The sequence below is a fragment of the Camponotus floridanus genome, unplaced genomic scaffold (genome assembly GCF_003227725.1).
Source record: "Camponotus floridanus strain SB8 unplaced genomic scaffold, Cflo_v7.5 scaffold1, whole genome shotgun sequence".
NCBI classification, from domain to species: Eukaryota; Metazoa; Arthropoda; class Insecta; order Hymenoptera; family Formicidae; genus Camponotus; species Camponotus floridanus.
Window position 1 is genome coordinate 2,000,230 of NW_020229214.1, and position 19,930 is coordinate 2,020,159.

General features: G+C 40.5%; 1 protein-coding gene across 3 annotated transcripts in view; it reads left to right on the top strand.

Moving 5' to 3' along the window:
* LOC105250422 (fibroblast growth factor 17) overlaps window positions 1–19,930 on the top strand; it is a 129,646-nt gene that overhangs the window by 18,817 nt on the left and 90,899 nt on the right. The window contains exon 1 of one of the 3 annotated variants that reach the window (XM_011256511.2): window positions 2,308–2,955. The exons of the other annotated variants lie outside the window; for them this stretch is intronic. Within the exon in view, the coding sequence (XP_011254813.1) occupies window positions 2,942–2,955 (14 nt within the window). The 5' untranslated portion in view covers window positions 2,308–2,941. Of the gene's footprint in view, window positions 1–2,307; window positions 2,956–19,930 lie in introns of those variants that run through there. 3 annotated transcript variants of the gene reach the window in all.

A 19,930-nucleotide genomic window follows, 5' to 3' on the forward strand; every position in this document is an offset into this window, starting at 1 on the left:
TTTCATAGTTTATGTGGTGGGCAGTGACTGTTTATTACACAATCGATAAATAAAAGTCACAACCCGATAACAGATAATATTAAGAACATCCAATATGATATTTTTATTGTTATTAGATGATTGAAATAATGAAATTTATTTGATTGCAAAATTGTAAAATTATAGATTTGATTTGTTGCCGTCACGACTCCTTCCCGATATATAATAGTTAGTAATTTAAAAGTCGTCCGTTAAAAATAGGAATAAACCAATGAACAAATAAACTATGCCGCTGGCATTACATGTTGTTTCTGCAAATACCACTGTCAAGTTGAAGACGTAAATCAAATGCGATATTCGCGTACAGGTATCATCATAAATAACTCTAACGTGATGCGCGCGTATATAAGCGTATAAGGGAACGTGGGGCTTGCATTCTTTCGACTAACTCCTGTAAACTTTGTGGCACAGTGACCCGTACATATCTACAGATACACGTGCAGAATATGGTATCTTTTTTCCGTGGAAACTAAAGACGGATTCGGCCAATCCCTTAAACCTATCGAGTTTACTTGAAACATACATTGGGTCGTCTTGCGGATCTTGACCCACGATATCGGCAATCGAGTTTGGCGATTGCCCAAATCGATCTGCTGATACGGAGAGTCCGCCAGCGAGCCGCAGGCATAGAAAGAATGTTAACCGAGAAAAATGAACGATTATATAATTGCAAGTTTGCGTTATCGGACAATGATTCATAGAGATATATTTGCACAGTTTCATGAATTTCAATAATAAAGTAATCCACTAGTGCGTACTAACATCAGAGATATAAATATTAATTGCACATTATTGATAAAAAGAGAAAGTCGAAATTCCATCATTATCAAAATGATCAACAATGTTTACTTTTATTTCCTTCATCTTTCGAGATTAATTTGATCGCGCGTACGTTGGCCCTATTTTTACTGTTTCAAGTTCCAGCGAAGCTTTTCGCTGCCGAAGTGTTGGATCATCGCAAGTTGTAAAACTACAAGACGACACCGAAGGCGCATCCCGCGGCGATGCACGCGTGAGATATGTAACGCGATAATGTAACGCGATAATATGAGTTTCGGAGTAATTGTTTACGCGTGCCAAGTGAGTTATTTGGCACATGGCCACACGGGGGGTAACGGTGACGGCACCCACGTGGTCGGCCGACTGCCCGCGGATTTTTGCCCTCTCTTGCTTCCCGCTATTCTTCGGTGGTTTTTCCTTGTTCGTTCCGCGCTCTTGCGCGATTTGCGTGCACGCAACGCACACGCAACGAAGAAAGTTCTCCGAAGTGACACGAAGGGTGGCTTTTTGCTGCGCCCCTTTGCTTTTATGGCTCTATTGCGCGGAAATATTACTACTCTCACCAAGCGAAGGGATGAAAAAAGCAAACCATATCATTTCCATTAGACAATGTTTTATAGCGATGTAATTTACAGATTTTGCATCGATATGTTATCAAAGCTGCATGATAGCAATATATTAATATTTTGTAACATTGCATGACAATTAATACCGTTATTAATATTTTTATTCTAATGAAATACAGAAAAAATGTTGAGTACAATTTTATTGTCGTGCCCAGGCATTTTATATTCTTTCGCTTTTTCAATTCATAAACGTAAACGTTATCAAATTTATACATAACTCTCAGTAAATACTCGCGGGATATCCATTATATAAGAACAAAATTAGCGATCGTTTAAATGAAACTTGCTTTCTGTTTTTATTACATTTTTACGGATCAAATAGCACAACAATCGCATTAGTGATAGAACGAGTCGAAAACGTCTTCTTTCTCAAACTCGTTATCGCGCATGATGCAAGACGGTAACAAAGTCGCGATTCTAGAATGCCGTTGTCGGAATTTCGTCTCATCCCTCGGTATCGGACGCGATCGAATCCAAGTCATTCCGAAATATCGAGGAAAGGAAGAAGGACAGAGATGGAAAGGAAGGAGAAGAAGAGATATTGTCGGTAGATACCTCATCCGTGCAAAAGTCGGAGTCGTCCTTCGGATGGCGACGACGTCGACGTCGACGACGACGACGACGACGACGACGACGACGACGACAACGACGACGACGATGACGACGACGACGACGACGACGACGACGACGACGACGACGACGACGACGACGATGTCGGTGGCGACGGCGGCGACGCTGGCGGCAGTAGTGGTGGCAGTGTTGCAAGTGGGGGCACGAAATAAGGGTAGTTTGCGGGGGCGGAGGCGGTGGTTCGTCAGTTTCCGGGTTGTTCCGGAGTGAGTGAGGGCGTCGTGGGTCGCCACGGGGGGTCGGGCGGGCAGGAGTCGCGGGCCACGACACGACGAGGCGTCGCGACGTCAGTAGAGCGCCGCGCTATCGACCACCGCCACGAGACACCGTCGTCGTCGTCGTTGTCGTCGTCATCATCTTCGTCATCATTGTCGTCATCGTCATCGTCGTCTTCCAACGTCGTCCTCCGATACTTTCCTAGTTTCTTCACGGGACGCGGCAGTTCATTTTATCGGCAATTCGCGGCGCGAAAGAAGCGATTGCGCGCAGAAGAAGCGGTGTCCCGAACGAGGAAAAATACGAAGAGGAGGAAGAAGAAGAGACAAGGGGGAAAGTTATACTGGCGTGAAACTCGAGGAGATCGCGAGATTGTGAGATACCGCGAAATCGTGAAGTACCGCGGAATCGTGAGGTCGGTTCAGTTTTTGGTGAGGATCCCAACACCGGACGCCACGAGGATCGTACGACGGCACGGCGCACGCACGCGTGTAATTCGCACGCGTGACCGTCGCGAGATAACTGCGTCAGGATCGTGCGAAAACGTTGCGTGCGTGCGTGGATACATATTCGAAGCTTCGTCGTCTGAGTACTACGAGCCACCCCGTGTGAGACCCAATGACTGTCCATCCAGGGACCACGGGACACACATGTTCGTTATAAGGTCAGTGTACGAGCCGCGCTGTCTGCCTTGCTGTCCCCTCTCCCCGTAACGCGCTTTTTTTCTTTTTTTTCGACGAAGGAAGATCGCGAGAGAATCGCGAAGGAGTTTCAAACCGTGCAAAAAAAATTCACGAGTCGTTTACGTTTTGGAATTCATTGTCAGTATTATGGATAAATTTGCATAAATGGGAGCTCGTCGCGAAATTTTGTTCGCGTACAAAGTTTCAACTTCGCCAAAAAATTACGTAGAGATGATATTCTCGGAGAAGTCTCTCATGGCCGAGGAAAAATAACGCGGAAATTCGCTCGTTCTCCTTCGTGCGTGATAATATTCTGGCGAATTTATGGTGGCTTTTACAAACGCGGACTCATTCCAGCTGACCTTTAGAATTTCCGAATAAGTGCGTTCAGGCGAACGAATATGTCGATAAGCGGACGCGTCTCAACCGCCCCCGCGATCGCTTCGAATTTTCGCAATTTGCGAAGAGGAAATCGCAGAAGAGACATCGCGCGCGCAGATTTATCGTGTCCGGTTTCGTTTCGCTGAAATTCGCCTGAAATCGCGACGATGAAATCCATTCTAATCGTGACGCAACCGTCTCCTTTTCGCGTTCCATTTCGAGTCGGCGACGAGAAAAGAGCGAAAATTTGTTCATGATTAGACGACACGATCACTTGGCCCAAGACTAGATTAAAGAGATAGATTCATTTCCTTCTTTGCTCTATTCTCGGATGTTTCGCGTATCTTCCTTCCACATATTTTGGCAATCTCTTTACTTTCCGCGCAACTAGCTGCTCGAATTGTTAACGAGTCGCGAGAAATGCACGGCATTTACGGCGCGGAGATATTGCTTGACCTCCTATTTAGCTCAAGCTGCATAGAGAAATTGTACGGATGCATTAATGCAATTGAACATACTGTTCGAGCGCCGAAAATACGAAAAATAAATGCGAGCTTCGAGGTAGGTCACTCGGGGACATTGATTGAAGAGCAGATATATCAAAGAGACTAATTGTAAATGACACGATACATATGTACATTTAATTCCTCTGGTATTTTCACTTTAAATCGCTATGTATGCGATGTAACGGGACATTATTGGCATGGTAATTCTGGAATAAAGGAATTTTAGAATTTTAAATTCTATTGATATTCCATTTTGTAAAACTGATTGTATTGTGTGTTTTCCAAGCACATTTCGTAATGTTATCTGTGTTTGCTTTTACATAATTTAAGCTTCCCGAAATAAACTCAAATTTGAAAAAACGAAGTGTGCAAAAATAACATCTAATTTTTAGTATCTTAAATATATTATTCGCGTACACATTTATATTACATGCATATATAATATGCATCATCAGATTTACTATATATCACACAATAAAATAAATAGCTTTAAAATTATTACGTAACATAGTACAATAGTATAGTTACATATCATAGTTATAAATCTTATCATGTTTTCGAACAACTCGTGTTATCCTTTTTTGTACTAATTATATCTTTGCTAGATACAGAAAGACATATACAATAGTCATGATTTACCGCTAATGAAGGAGAATTTCTGGTCCAATTTAATTAACTCATAATTAATTAAATTACATGCTTTATGTTTAAGTGAAATATGCAAGTCTTCTGTAAAAAATTTATACCAAGCATTAGGCTATATAGGGTATAATTTGTGCGTGTATTATTCGGTATGTCGTCGGTGAATTTTGTCCAGGACCGCCGGAAGGATCTCGAACCCCTCGCGATTCGCATTCGTACTCGCAGTGATGGTCCTTACGCCTCGCGGGGTCTTGTCAAAAGCGAAACCCTCCGCGATATTTCCGCGTCAACTACGTCCTCGCTTGCCCCTACATATAGTGTTCCCTGACACAGTACAAAGGTCCGTAACTGAACTCGACATTGCGTGAGGGGACGATTTCCAAAGGAATTTGCGATTAACGCGTCATCGCCCCATTGCGCATCAATCTGCTTCCGTTTGTCGACCCGCGGGCGATTCTTGCGTTCGGTAGTGGTGGAAACAAACATCCGTACCCCACGGGCTGTCTGCGATTTCTTCCGGTCGTGTGTCTTCCCGAGAAAATGGCGCCGGATCGATCGAGTTTATCGCGATCTCTCTAGAAACTGAGTTATAATTCAACGTTTCGTTTTTCGAAGATTTTTTTTCAGTGCTGATTCACTTGCTTCGTAAAATATCAAGCAGAGTTAGTTTGCAATGATTTTAACGAAATTACTTTTTAAAGATTTTAATGTATTACAACAAGACGTCAACTTTGTTTTGCGAATTATTATATAAAATTTAATTATATAAAATTTTTTTTATTAAATTTTTATTAAATTGTCCTGATTTTGATACAAATATTCAAACACATTTTTATTTGACCTTTAATTGTTTGTGTAAATCGAGGGAATGTAGTGAAGGGAAGTGACAATTTCGAAGAAATAAAGATAAATAATTGAGATAGTATAACAAATTTTCAAGTTTTTCAGCAATTATTTCCTAGAATTGTTAGTATAACAAAAAAAGATGAAAATAAGATTGTAGAAAAAAAATAAAAGAAGATTTTCTACATTTTTCTTTCGTGAATTAAAAATTCGTTGATCATCGTTTTACTCCAGTGTTAATGAAAATTGATAAAAAATATACTTTTACTCCGATTGAAAGCTGAAGTTAAATTAAACGGATGCCGAACCTGCCAAACTTGAAAGGATGCCAATGCTTACGGTCTCTGGGTTAGCGAACTGGGATATATACCTTGGCCCTCGCGTATATTACAGGGTCGAACTAGTTTAGCGAGTTGGATGCGGCCGAAAGCGCGCGAGGGAGGTGAACCTTTCATCGCGTTGAATTTCAAATCCACGTATCCCACGGGAGGAATTGGCGCCGTTCCAATCGCGATTCGACGCTTACCTGCTCGTACTTCTTCATCCGTTCTTTTTTGTCATGACTAGGCAATGGACAAAAACGGATCGTGAAGCTTTGCTGATTGAATTAGAAAAGCATGCGTGATACGTTTCTATTGTAAATTTCCATCTATGAATATAATTTAGCTTTGGTAAGTTAAAAACGGAAACTGTCGAAGGGAAGATAGAGAAAATAAAGATAGTTTCTCGTGATGAAATAACTTAAAAGATTAATATCTTATTTCTATTGTCGACTCCGGTTTCCAGATTCACATTGTGAATTATGAGCCGCTTTATTTTCGTTGGCGGCGAGAGTCTTAGCGCGATGGGGTTTCGAGAGGCCGGCCGGCGCAGAAGTGCCGGGAGCCTTGACTCAGTCACCCTGAAGTTTCAAGTGTCACCGCGTCCGTGCCTCCGCATACGATTCACCGCTTATCGCAAATGGCGTGGCTCTCGTGCGTGCGGATACGCCATATTCTCGCGTACCGAGAGAGAGACAGGTTGTATTGTCGCCATGGCTATTGTCGCCATGGTGGTACAGACCTTACTTACTCCACCTACCGCCGTAAATACCCGATACGGCCGCGTATAAAGGCCGCTTGCCGAAATGTTGGGTGTTGTTGCGGCACCCCGGCTGACAAGGTGCATGTTTTTTACGGAGATTGACGTTTACGGGACATGGTCGTACATTATTTATTCGCAGTGCCGGAGTAAGCGCAAATATATGCGTGGCTCCTCAAGGCGGTGGATTTGACCCTAGTTTAGCGAGGTTTACGCTCGCGCTGGGAATAATTTGCATAAAACGGCCGGCCGACGCAACTCGCGGAACGATCGCGAATGAATTTACGCATTTCCTTACGATCCGCGTGCCCGCGACTATTAATGGCACGAAATGCTTTCGTACTGACTCTCGCGCATTCGGACCTCAATTAAAGATCTCGAACAAACGGCATCGCAAACGGCGTCGCGTGGAATTTACTTCGGCGTAAATAAGCACACGCCGTTCCGGACCGTAAAAACTTGGTACCTTGTTTTCCGCGGATATTTTATCGGCAATAATATAACGAAATAGTAATAGAGGGAAAACGGCGTTGCCCGATTATGGGCTGCTGTTGCGAGAGACCCTACAGCTCCTACGCGCTTCCCCATCGCATGGGAATCCCCCTTATTGATTTTTACAACACGCGTCTCGTCGTAAAAATCGACAAGGAATGTAAAATAATATGACGTTCACGCCTTGCGTGCGAACGCAGTGCTTGACGTTGGTGAATTCACCGAATTTAAATTTAATCTCGCCAGTCAGAATTACAATCCACGAAGCAAATATGGCAGGACGCCTCCGTGGATCTTGCAATCGATTTCGGTGCAACTAATATTTTTATAGGTGAAAAATATATTTCGAAACCTTATAAAATTGACACACGATATCAGTCTAAAAATAAACTGCGGAAAGATATAAATTGTTTAAATAATATTTTTTCTCATTTGACGTGCATGTGTCGAGAGAAATATTAATTGAATATATGTATATAACAAATATCGACAAAAAACAAATGCCCACTTATCTTTCTCATTATGACGATATTATGAGATTTCATAAAATATCGTAATTCCCTATCGATGAATTTAACTATTAATTGATAATTAGTAATCTAAAAAATTTTTTCTTATATCATAGATTAATAAGTTAACGCAATAAGATTCAAGGTATTGATTTTACAAATCAAGGTTGTTATCCCAGATATCGCAGCTTATTGATAGCGGCGATCGATGAATATGAATGTATCGCGCGAGTTTACTCCAGTTAGAAAATTCCCCTATATATCATCGCCGCGAATGGTGCCTCTACTGTTATGTCGCGCGCGAGAAACTTTGCGAAAAATTCGCACCGAAATTGACAAACGTTATTGTACTCGCGCACGTATAATTCGTAGAGCGCGTTGAACAGGCCGTCGCCGAATTGCACAACTGCCATTACCATTTTGGTTCCGAAACTTACGACGTCTCACGATTTATATATCGACGATATGCTCGCGCGCCGGTACCTGTTTACGTTGGCGTCGTGGTAGCGTGTTGTAAATCAGATTCCGGCGACGCGTGGTCCAGCGTTATTCGGCTACGTCGCTTCGGAGGTAGGAGGAGGTGGAGGAGGAGGTGGAGGAGAGCCGCAGGTGCCGTTATATGAGAGACGCATTCGCACTTCCTCGGGTAGATATATTCTACTCCGTACTCTCCCTCTTCGATAAAGTCGGTTTATGGGCGCTCATTGAGACGGCTATCATCTTCCGATTGTTGATCCGTGTTCGTCGGAGCTCGTAAAACGATCCTCGTCGCGATCCTCATTCTCCTTTCTCGTCCGGATACTTGTTCCACTATGAAATTGCGCGTCAGAAGTCTGATAATAACCGATAACCTTTCTCTGATGTGGACCAACATCATATGTAATATAGAGCACGTAAAACGGAATAAAGAGTAGCACGTGCCATTTTATAGACTTTTCAACAATATGAACAAAGAATTATAAAAATATGCTATAAAAGTTGGAAAAAATTATTTATGTAAATTTAATTATTTATGATATTCGTCCATCCAGCGATATTATATAATGTTACATATAGAGTAAAAATATCATATAATTAGTATTTTTTAAATAAATTAGATAAAAAAGCTAAACGTTACCAATTTCTGCAAATTATGCATTACATCGTATATTTATATTTTTTGCTTTTAATTTTAATTATCATTTTAATTTTTGGTTCGTCGAATTTAAATACACGAATGTCTTTATTAGCTATAAAATTAATTTAAATATAACAAAGGATTTATTGTAATTGCTTGTTACCCGTTGCATGTCAAAAATTATTTATTAGTTAATTTGCTCTTCTTAATTGAATAATATTTACATTTATGTATGACAGCAAGATAACGCATTGTGTTAGAGATGATGTTGTATGGACTTGCCACCAAGCAATCGCTAATGGCCGTCGAGTAGTAAACACGACGCGGGGTGAGAAAGATGCTTAAAGCCGTGCTCGGAGTCGACAGGGCGAAAATCGACGGATTTACGAAAGCGCCTCAACGCGCATCCTTTTAGTACCAGGATAAAATATCTTCTTCCATAGATATAAATGCCAATACGCGATAAAATTCTAAAGACTAATGCGCGCGTATACGACTACAGATTTCAAAATTCCAACTTTTCGGCTAATAATGGCAATATTATAAAAATACATTATTAAAATATATAGTAGACCTAAAGGAATCAACTTTTATTGAGATGCATTTTCTAAAAGCAATAACTACCTTGTTCTTCGAACTTGGAGAATCTTCAACGAGCCGCGTTGTAGGTAAAAAGAAACTTCTTGGGAGGGTTGCGTTTCCAGATTACAGGCAGTTTTACGCGACTTGGCAGGTAGAGAGCGGCTCGAAGATCGTAGTCTTAAGGGGACTAGACTATAGAGAGGGATTCACAGTGGTGGCAATATAGCGTTAGAAAGTTCGCCTCGGTCGGTGTTTGCTCTAACGCCTTGGCGACTGGTCTGCGGTTATCCAAACGGACGGAAACCCGCTCACAAGAGCACCTGTGGAGCCTGTGGCTCTACTGCTGCTTTTGTTCTTCCAGCCGTTCTCTCCTTCTCGCTCCTCCTCGTGTACGTTGCCGGTGGCCTCCACCGTTCTACCTACCTACCTACCTGTTACTTACGCCTCGCCGGCCGATCACACTTCCCGGGACGCGGATGGGGGTCGTTTTTAAAGGGATTAGCACAATTTTCGACCGCGACGTCGGACGCCCCGAAGCCTCCGGATGATTCGTAACCGTGTGAAAATTACAATACGCGTCATAGTCCTTTCGTCATGCCGAGGCGAAAAAATTACAGGTTCGTCTTTTTTACGTTTTTTCCCGTACCTCGGATTCTACACCCTGGGAATTGCGGAGCAGTATTTCATTGATTCATTCTTTACAGAAATTCTTCAAAATATCCTAGTTTGAATACGTCTAGAGTTAATACCGGATTCGTGATATTTTTGATTTTTATTGACTTTTAGAAAAGTGCGTTTTAATTAAAAACCGAAAGATTTATTAAATTTCGAGGACTTATTAAATTGTAAAGAATTTCGTAAAAAAACAAAGAGCTTATTAAATTTTTAAATGGTAGAGAATTTTATATGGTACAAGAAACGCGATATTGATTTATTTAACATATGTATTTTATTAGGTTGTTCATACTTTTTGTGCATTAAATAAATACATTACATAAATAGCTAGTTGATTCATAAATTGAAGATGTCTATTTCATGTTTTTTCTATGAAAGAAACAGCATAGAAATTTACATAATATTCTACAAATTTATGTCTCGAATTGTCGCACGTGAGCGATATTATTTTCTTTATCAGGAGGTGACATAGGGTCTATTCTTTTTAGCTGCACTGCTGCATTAGTGCAATAAATTAGAAAGAGACAAACATACTTTCTTTCACTTTAACTAATTGCACTAGTGCAGCAGTGTAGCTAAAAAAACAGGCCTATAAATATATTACATGCTTGAGAGAGAAATTAAAACAATCGTAAATTTTAATGAACGAAAGGCAAGACGAGCGCTATACATTATCCTATGTGTCAATCTATGTTTTCTTATGTATCTCTCTTTCTCTTTGATATTTTTAGATAATTAGAAAATTTTCCAAATTTATATGCAGATATTTTATTAGATTGCTATTATTGTATAGTATATTTGGATTATTTAATTAAAATCTAAAACCAGATTTAAAATATTATACAATGACAACTCTGTTTATTAAATAAGAAGGTATCTGTCAAGCTGCAAAAAATGAAATTTATTCTGAAATACGAGAACTTTTTCCAAACTATTTTCGTTTTAGAGCTAGTTTCTTCGCATTCCTTCACGTTCGCCTCGCAATTGTTCATCGTTTATTTACGGGAGGGAGGAGGGGGGGTACTATGAGCACGCTAAAAATACATTTCACGTTTTGTAAAAAACATCTCTCAATTCGGAACAACGACGCTCGTTACGCGGTACTCGTCGTGGTTCACGACGGGAGCTTCGTTCCCTTCGCGGTTGGAAGCCTCCGATATTCCGGATACGAGAAACTTGGTCAAGATCCTTACACAAAGTAGGTCGAGTGCGGGAATCGGTCGACCCGCGCTAATTGAGCGACCATACATGTATATGTGTATATAATATATATACGTACCCATGTATTTTCGGGATTTCGAGCGACGACCTGAAGTCACGGAAATACCGATTCGAGATATCGCATATGATACGACTTTTTGATTTTGACTTCTCAAACTTGCCGTGCAAGAGACGCGGTGATAAATTTGTCCCTCGAGAAAACAACTGGCAGCAACTTGGCTACGTGAGAGCAGCCGTTTTACATCTCTCTTTCTCTCCCTTTATCTTACCATCTCACTCTCGCCCATCGCCATTCTTATGTCGTTGCATTCTCATCTCTCACCCCTCGTGTTCTTTTCGAATTCCCGTTTGCTACGGACCTGAAGACTTCGTAAATGCATCTATGCACATGTATTTTATAGCCAGCTCTTTCGTTCTCCGTTCGGTAGTACGCGTGCCACCATTACCGAGAACGCGCGACAGGGATATTTTTGTAGAATAGATTCTTTTTGAAAATACTTGAAACTTGGACGATTTGTCGTCTGTGCCCGAGTCGAACTCGATAAAACCCCGGTATCCATTGCGTCGCATTCGACTGACTTAGGAAGCGGCGCGCGACTAAAAGATAGTAGAGGGAGTGCAATCGATGCAGGCGCAAGAATCGTGGAAAAAGTCAAGGGAAGAAAGAGCGGGTCGAAGGGAAAAAGGGAAAGGGATTGCGGCGGACGAAAGGATCGCGGTCGAGGGACGAAAATAGAGAGAGCGAGAGCGAGGAGGATAAAAGACGGAGGGACAGTAATGGCGGAGAACTTAATCACATAAAATCCTTAAAGTTCGCCTCGATACGACGCGATGCACTTTGATCGCGAAATTTATGTCCGGGGTGCAACGTACCCGCCATTAAATCCCGTGCTCGTCGGTGCGTGCCGCGGAAAAATTCATCGCGGAGACTCGCGGGCGGGATTCACTTCCACCATTGATCGGCGCGGTAGCTCGAGAGAAGGAGAGAAGTGTTTTCCTCCTTTCTCTCCTCGTCGTAAGAAAATATTATTCTTCCAAGAAAAAGTCGGCGTTCGTCGACGCTGAATTTCAAACTCTCCGCGGTGTCTTTCAGCCTTCGAAGATCTTGCTGCCGAGAGAAGTTCACTAAACTCGCCGTCGACGTGATTTTTTACTCACAATTAGAACTTGGATTCGCAGTTAACATATACACATACGTCACGATCCGACAAATCGATATTCCTCCGCTATTCGTGTTGGATTACGTTTATTTACCATGTGGAATTTTTTTATCGAGATTCCATTAAATGAAACGTTTCAGAGATATTAAATCGTTAAGACGATTTTTGACTCTTGACGGAGTTCGTAATACGATTGCGATCGGATATAAAGTTGTTGGTTAAAGAAAGCTTTTAAGAGGAAGATGGCATTTCGGAAACGAAGCGTCGTCGATGCGTGTTAGAGAATCGAACTGCTTTCTTATAAGAAGCCCATTGACGTTTAGATACAGATAAATCGCGCGAAAAGAGGAAGTTAGCCCAAGGATCTTTACGGTCCGCTGCTAAAGTCAGCAAAGACAATGAAAACATCTCGGTAAATCAGGAGAGACGACCGGTAAGCAGATTAGTAGAGCTTACAAGGCATTACCATGGAGTGAGACGGAAGGAGACAAGCCGCAGTCATCTCAACTTGGGAGCTGGCTGATCCTTCTCTCTGTCTCTCTCTCTCTCTCTTTTCTTCTTTTTCCCTCTTTATCCATTTCCCTCTTTATCCCCTCTTTATCCGAGTTTCTCTCGTCTCTCTTTCCTCTCTTACTCTTTTCGCGTTTCGTTTTCTCTCGCTTTCTATTTCCTCGCTCGACTCCCACTCTGTGCCTTCAGCGGCACTGTACAGATTGCCTCTCATTCTCTCTTGGGAACTGTTCGCGCGGAGTTAACCACCCGTGAAGCGGCACAATATATCTCGGAGATAATTCGCTTGTTAGGGTCGTGCGCCTTTACATTAATCCATCTGCTCGCGGTTTGTCTCGTAACTGCCTCTTTGCACACGGGAACAACAGGTCCTTTTGCGGCATCATGCTTCGAAACGAATAACTGCATCTCAATTTACCGTGCTTAACATGTATTATCTTTATACTTTTTTTCGGCATTTCAACAAACCGGAATTCTTTTCTTCATGCATCGGAGCAATTACTAGAGATTTCACGTGCGGTATTTTTCTTATATGATTTGACTTATACACATTTCCTAATATATGCTATACAAGATATTATTTCGATGAGCAAATGAATAAACTTTCCTTGAAGCAACCGTATAAATGTATCGCGATAATAATATTTCGGCCTCGATTGTGCTCATCGCCCGGTTTGGAATCTGCTTTAACTGTGGAATATATTTTTAGACTGAGACACTCTTCTAAATATAGTGATTTGTGATGTGAAGAAAAAAATTGATATCGTAAAACAAAGAGATGAAATCTCATTTCGCCCAGACTCGCGTTGACAAGTTGGAGAGAAGAGAGAACCGATATAAAGTTGTCATCGTCCATACGATTACAATGCATGCGTCTTGCATCTTGCGACTACAGCTACGTCATCGGGACAAAGATGTCCTTCGTGGCATGTAGGTAACTGGGAACGCGGTGTGCGAGGCACTTGTCGTCATGTCGATGCCCGCGATACCACCGGTTACCTGTCACTCGGCCTCGATTGATCGATTCTCGCTTCTTCACTCGAGAGAACCTCGTCCTCCTCCGCTTGCCCCCTTTCTCCGGGTTCTGCCTAGCCATATCTCGCACGGATGCTTTCTCCTCGTCTTCGACCCTCTTGTTCTCTTTATCATCGTTTCGCTTACACGCGTACGCTTCTCACATCCTACGTAGTCTCACTAATTTGATATACGAACGGCAGAGACTGACTAAAGATGTACCTGATGAATCGATATACCCGAAACCGAACCAACGGGATTGTGGTTCATTGTAACAGCTTGTAACGAGCTATATTCACGGGCTTCTTCGGTCTTACGTTTGAACGGTTACAAATTAATGATACGATGATATTAATTTTTACACGCTTTCTTTTCATAGGATTTTACTCGCTGAAATTGTATAATGTGTTTGAAGAATTAAGAGGATGAATCACTCGAAGAAACGTTTCTAAAAAAAAATATTACATTTTTTACTAATAATTTTTTTAATCGTCTTCCTTATACGAGTACTCATTCCACAAGGCTATTATCGATAATTTATTAGCCGTTATTAGCCAGCTGAAAATTAAAACAGAAATATATAATTATGTCATAACAAGATATAATAATCTTAAAAGCAAAATATGTGAGTTGGATTCAGCTGCAAAATTAGCCACACATGTTGATGATACAGTACACACTTCACATCGCTTAGGAAGTAATCTTAAGCTAGAAAGACTGCTATAATAATATGATCGCGGCCTCTTAAGAAAGATTATTTCGATCAAACATGGTGTTAATTTTAAATTATCGCGTCGTAAAATTCTATAAGTCGACGATACTTATGATGTACGGGACAAAGCCTATTCTAGAATGATTCTAAGTCGCGATAAATACCACGCATCATCTGCCCTTGGGATCGTCATCGAGATCATCCCAAAGCACCTGTGTAATATCGCCGATCGGTGTCGCGCTTACGGAAGCGTAGATACGACAACGCACGAGGATTATCGGGCATTACGATGCGTTACCGGCATGACAGGGCCGTAAACTGACGACGAAGTGAGAGCCGCTTTATGGTGGTCCGTGGAGCAGCGAGCTCCGAGATAATCCCCATGATTGCGCCGGATGTCACGGCGCTAATGCATTAAAATGCTCTTAAATCCGGCGAAGTTGGTAAACGCGCGCGATTGCAGGTTACTGGCGAGGACAGGTAGTCTATTAATTTGTCATAAACGTAGCGCATAGATAATACATGCTACCTGCCGATAATCAAGTAGATTTATAGACCTACCTCTCTTTGCAACTTGCCTTTCCATATTATCACTAAGTGTTTGTTAAACAGGCTGACAATCATAGACACGTCATTATGATTTAGGTCATCAAGTTACCTGTGTATTAGACTTGTCATATTTATTTCCAAATATTGCCTTTAAATTTATATTATAAGTTTTAAGCTTTTAAAAGCAAGGATTGATAACAAAAAAAAATAGAAACGTTACAAAGTATTTCATCTCCATATATGCAGTATTAAAATCTATTAAAATAAAAGGAAAAAATGAAATACAAGATAATCTTATTCTTATGGGATAAAATCTTTTTACATATTTTTTTTATATTTTTTAAATGTTCTTCGTTTACGTGAAATGAAATATTTTACGCAACAGTAAAAATCATTCGTTAAGCATTGCGTAATGATACGGCATGTTGATGTTCAGGGCGCTAAATAAAATAAAATTATCCGGATAGGCGCCTGATGAGCACCGTCTCCGATAAAATGTTTAGAATAAAATTTAAGTCTTGCAAAGAGTCGAAGTCGGCTAATCAGGCGAGCGTGAACCAAAGAGGCTGCCACCAGCCTTGCCAAGACAACTTTTATAATCTGATTGAAGTCTCTCGATGGCTAATGAGCAACGTCCCTGCATTCCGTTCTCACCTTTTCAGGTCCTTTACGCGTGCCATTAAACGTACACGCGTTTCGAAAGTTTGAGGCTTGCCTTTGGTGCTTTTTCTTTTATCATAGTAGATCAACATTGTGATATGAATGCGTATATGAATATTCGTTATGCAGATTAAGATACTTAAACGTCAATAACGTGGAAATTGCGAAAATTCAATATTTTTATGAAGAAAAAAATTACCGTTGCGGATGTTAAGTTTTATCAGCTTTATAATTGCACACAGAAGAATGCAAGATGTGTATACATTCTTAATAACTTTTCAATCTAGAGATTTGTATACATTCTTAATAACTTTTCAATCTAGAGATTTATGTAAGATAGATGCACCATATATTTTCAGAATATCAGAAATCTTTCGTAAATATTTTCGGGAAAAAATTATATATGAAATTAATGTAAATAAAATCAATTTATGTAAAGGTGTCAATCACTAGATATTTCAAAATCGATAAAATTATAAATAAAACATTGTGTTCATTGTGACCTAGACATAATTTTTGTTAAAGATGTAGTATGAGATTATGTTGAGAGAACAGGAATCGCAAATAAACATGAAGAAAAAAAGAGTTACATGAATGAAATGGGAAATAAGGTAAAATATTTTATTAAATAGAAAAGATTCTTTTTGCGAGAGATATTATAAATAGCAATTTTTAACAAAACAATAATTGAGACAGTTTGTATATTTGAATTATGTGCTCTTTAGCTTAAAAAGATAAGAACATAAGATATTCGAATTAACAATTAATTATTTAATTATTTTATAATCTATTTTAAATTTTTATAAGAAAGATACACTATGAAATATAAGTCTTATCGAGACAGACTTTCTCTCTGTATTTTTTATGCATTGAAAAGAGATATCATTCGCTGTTAGAGAGATCTCGTACAATTCTTGACAGAATTACACATCAGTAATGTTCGACACCTATCGATAGTAACAGTACATAACCAGGAGCATTTGCTTTACAATCGCGAAGGTAGAAGCGGTGTAGTAGCATTCGATAAGATCTGCGAGGCGGGAACCGGTACTCCAGTCTCACAAGCTTCATGCGAGAAGAGATAGTCCGTGATCAAAGTCGGTGATTGAACAGCGCGGAGTATCATTCATACGTGTATATGATTCATCGGGTGAGAATTCTAAAGTAATGTAATTCTATCGATAAATGTAATTTTATATCATCCATATCGGGGAAACTCAATGAACCGGAGGAGGGTGTTTCGAAGTGTAAACTACGTACGTTGCCAAGTACGTTGCAAATATTTCTTTGCGAAGATAGGTTACGCCATGTTAACGATACACGTATCAATGATGTTAGTGATAAAATTTACTCGGAACGCTTTAGGTAATGTCTCTGCAAGCGTCATCCAATTATCGATAATAATAACAGTAACATTTATTCAGTGCCACGCACGCTTGACCAATGATGTTTATTATAATCGCATCATCTTTATAACCGTCTCGTGCTAATGGAATTAAGACTGCACTCCTGTCTAGTCCCACTCGATCATCCTGATTTTCTCTCTTATGTTGTTAATATCTCCGACCTTATCTTTCCTCCGCGCGCGGTTATCCTTTACATGCGCGCTAAATTTTGTTCATTATTAAGCAACGCAACAATAATGACGACACGATATCTTTTTATTACTCTACCGTGATAATAGTTTGAGAATTCTTTTTACTTTCGCGATCGTTTAAATAAATTTAATATATTAATAATCAGTAATAATCATTCATAGCAACGCGATTACGCAACTTAACAATCGAATTCCGCGATGAATATAAAAGAAGCTTACATTTAAGATGTAATTATCTGAGATATGTTCCACGTTCATTTCACGCTTGTGTTCGTAGTTGTGTGACAATGGTAACTGAGTTGCCGAGTTCATTCTAGAGAGAAAGAGAGAGGAAAAAGGAGAGAGAGAGAGAGAAAGGGAGATATTTGAATCAACTCTACGCGCTGCGAATGAAATTCAATTAGTAACTTTAACGCATCGGTCTGATTATCAACTCGAAGTAACTTTGAATAGTTGCATTAGCGAGTTGATTTAAGTGAATTTGTTACTTTTGTTTTCACTCGTGCATCATGTGGCGAAACGTGCATTGCATCTTTCGACATATTACATTTCATTGTGATCTTTAATAATTCAAATTTTAATTCCTTCTCATATTTTATTTACTTCGTTTCTTATTTATCAAAGGAACGATATTATTAGATATGCTGTTTATAAATTAAAATTTAATATATTGGAAAATAATTAAATAATATTTCTTATTTTTTGTACACGACTAGAATAGTGTTATACCATATGTAAGCTGTATCGATATTATCGATGTATATTCAAATTAGATTAAATATTCAAGACGGAGGTATTTTCACAAGCGCTAATTACACTGTTTTTAAAAGCTTTATGCCTCCGGATAAGAGTTGAATTTGCCTAGTGGCCGCAGTCTGTTCTTTTTCGGTAACGACTCCTGAACCTAGAGCACGGATCAATGTTTGCGAGGACATCCGACGATTTGTAACAATTACGGGCTGATGCCCGAGAGCAGATAGTAGCCAGTGGTGCGGCAATAACCCTACGTCATCCTGAGCCTCTCTCGGACACGGGCTCGTTGAGCAGGGCGTTGTAGAGACGAGTCGCGCCTCGGGAACGTTCGGTATCCGGTAATCGTGTTAGCGTGTAACGGTGCCACCCTATTCTCGGTCTCTTCTATCACGATCTCCTTCGTTAAAGCTGGCCGTATGCAACCGACTACTGCAGCTACCTATCACGTAATCGTTGAAATTGCTTACGCGGAAATAATATTTTGTAATCAGATCAATCGCGATCGGTCGCGACTCGACGAGCAACAAAGGAGAGTCTCTATGAATGTGACGCGAGGTCATCCTTTTATTATTTTACTATACATATAGAAGGATCATAAAACCACTCGACTACCGGCGAAAAATAATCCCCAAGCTCGTTATCCTTGCTGCCGAACGTAAAGCGGACGCGAAACAATCCCGGGTTCGTTTCTGGCTGGAAAATGACATTTCGCGCGTTTAACGAACAAACATGGGAGAGGAGAAGGACAGGAGAGAAGATGTGAGAATGCGCGACATGAGATCGAGGAAAGAGTAGACACGCGTTTACAAAGTTGTTTCGCGTATTTGTCCGCCAAGTTTTCTGTCTGATTGGACGATAGGTAGCCAAACTGGTCGTACAATCCGACAGACGGGTCTTCGACATGTCCTTCGCGATTCTCTCGATCGTTTTGTCTTTAATCCTTTTCGAGGAAAACGAGGATCCTTCGTCGAATTTGGTGTGGATTGTGCGCGCGACGTCAATGTTCAACGATTTTTCTCTGCGACACGCTCGATAATATTATAAAAGCAATCATGTATTTTCGACTGATAACCGCAACGCGTTAATAACAGGATATTATGATTCGCGATAGATATCCATGACCGAGAGGACCGTTCTTCTCCTCCTATCGCGCCTCCTTCTCAGTTCTCTTCGCCTCTGGCCCTATGTAGGTCTCCTTTTATGTCTCTCGGGAATCTTTTCGGGCAAGAGTGTTTTTTTTAGACGAGAGTGTTTTTTTGGATGCGCGAACATTTTGAGCTGAAAGAAAGAGTGGGAGAGCACTGGATTTCGTGAGTATAATGGGCTGAAACACGAAACGTATGCAAACCTGAAATAATACGACACTCGGGACCTTTCGATGTGAGATCCTCCTTCTCCTCTCCCTCTTGCCAGTTTCTCTCTTCATATCGCGGTCTCAGTGGTATCTTACCCTCTTGCCTTCATCATATTTGCCGCGGGCCTAATTTTAAAAGGTCCGCGCGAAACTTGAAACTTAAGACAATGCCGAAAAAGCCTCCACGGTTTTGCGATCCGAGATAGTCTCGTCTTTTCGTTGTGATTCGGCGACAAATAAATTCATATAAATTCACAGTCTGTTTGTGCGATCAAAAAATATCGAGAGATTTTGTTTCAAGATTTCCGTATATATTTGACTACATTTATATATTTCATATATTTAATCAATTAATTAATATAAAAATTAATATTGTCAAATATCTCATAAGGAGAATGATGTCGGCGGCGTCTAGTTTATCACACAAAGCTGACGTTTGTTCATGAGCTGTGAAATTTAATTCGTAGCCCCGTGCGAGATTCTCATGCCTGCCAGTCGATGGGACATGGGTTATGGGTTAACATACGTGCGTATGTGCACACACATATTATCGTTATCATATGTATCCGTGTCTGTCGTAGGGGTTGCTTGTCTAAAGG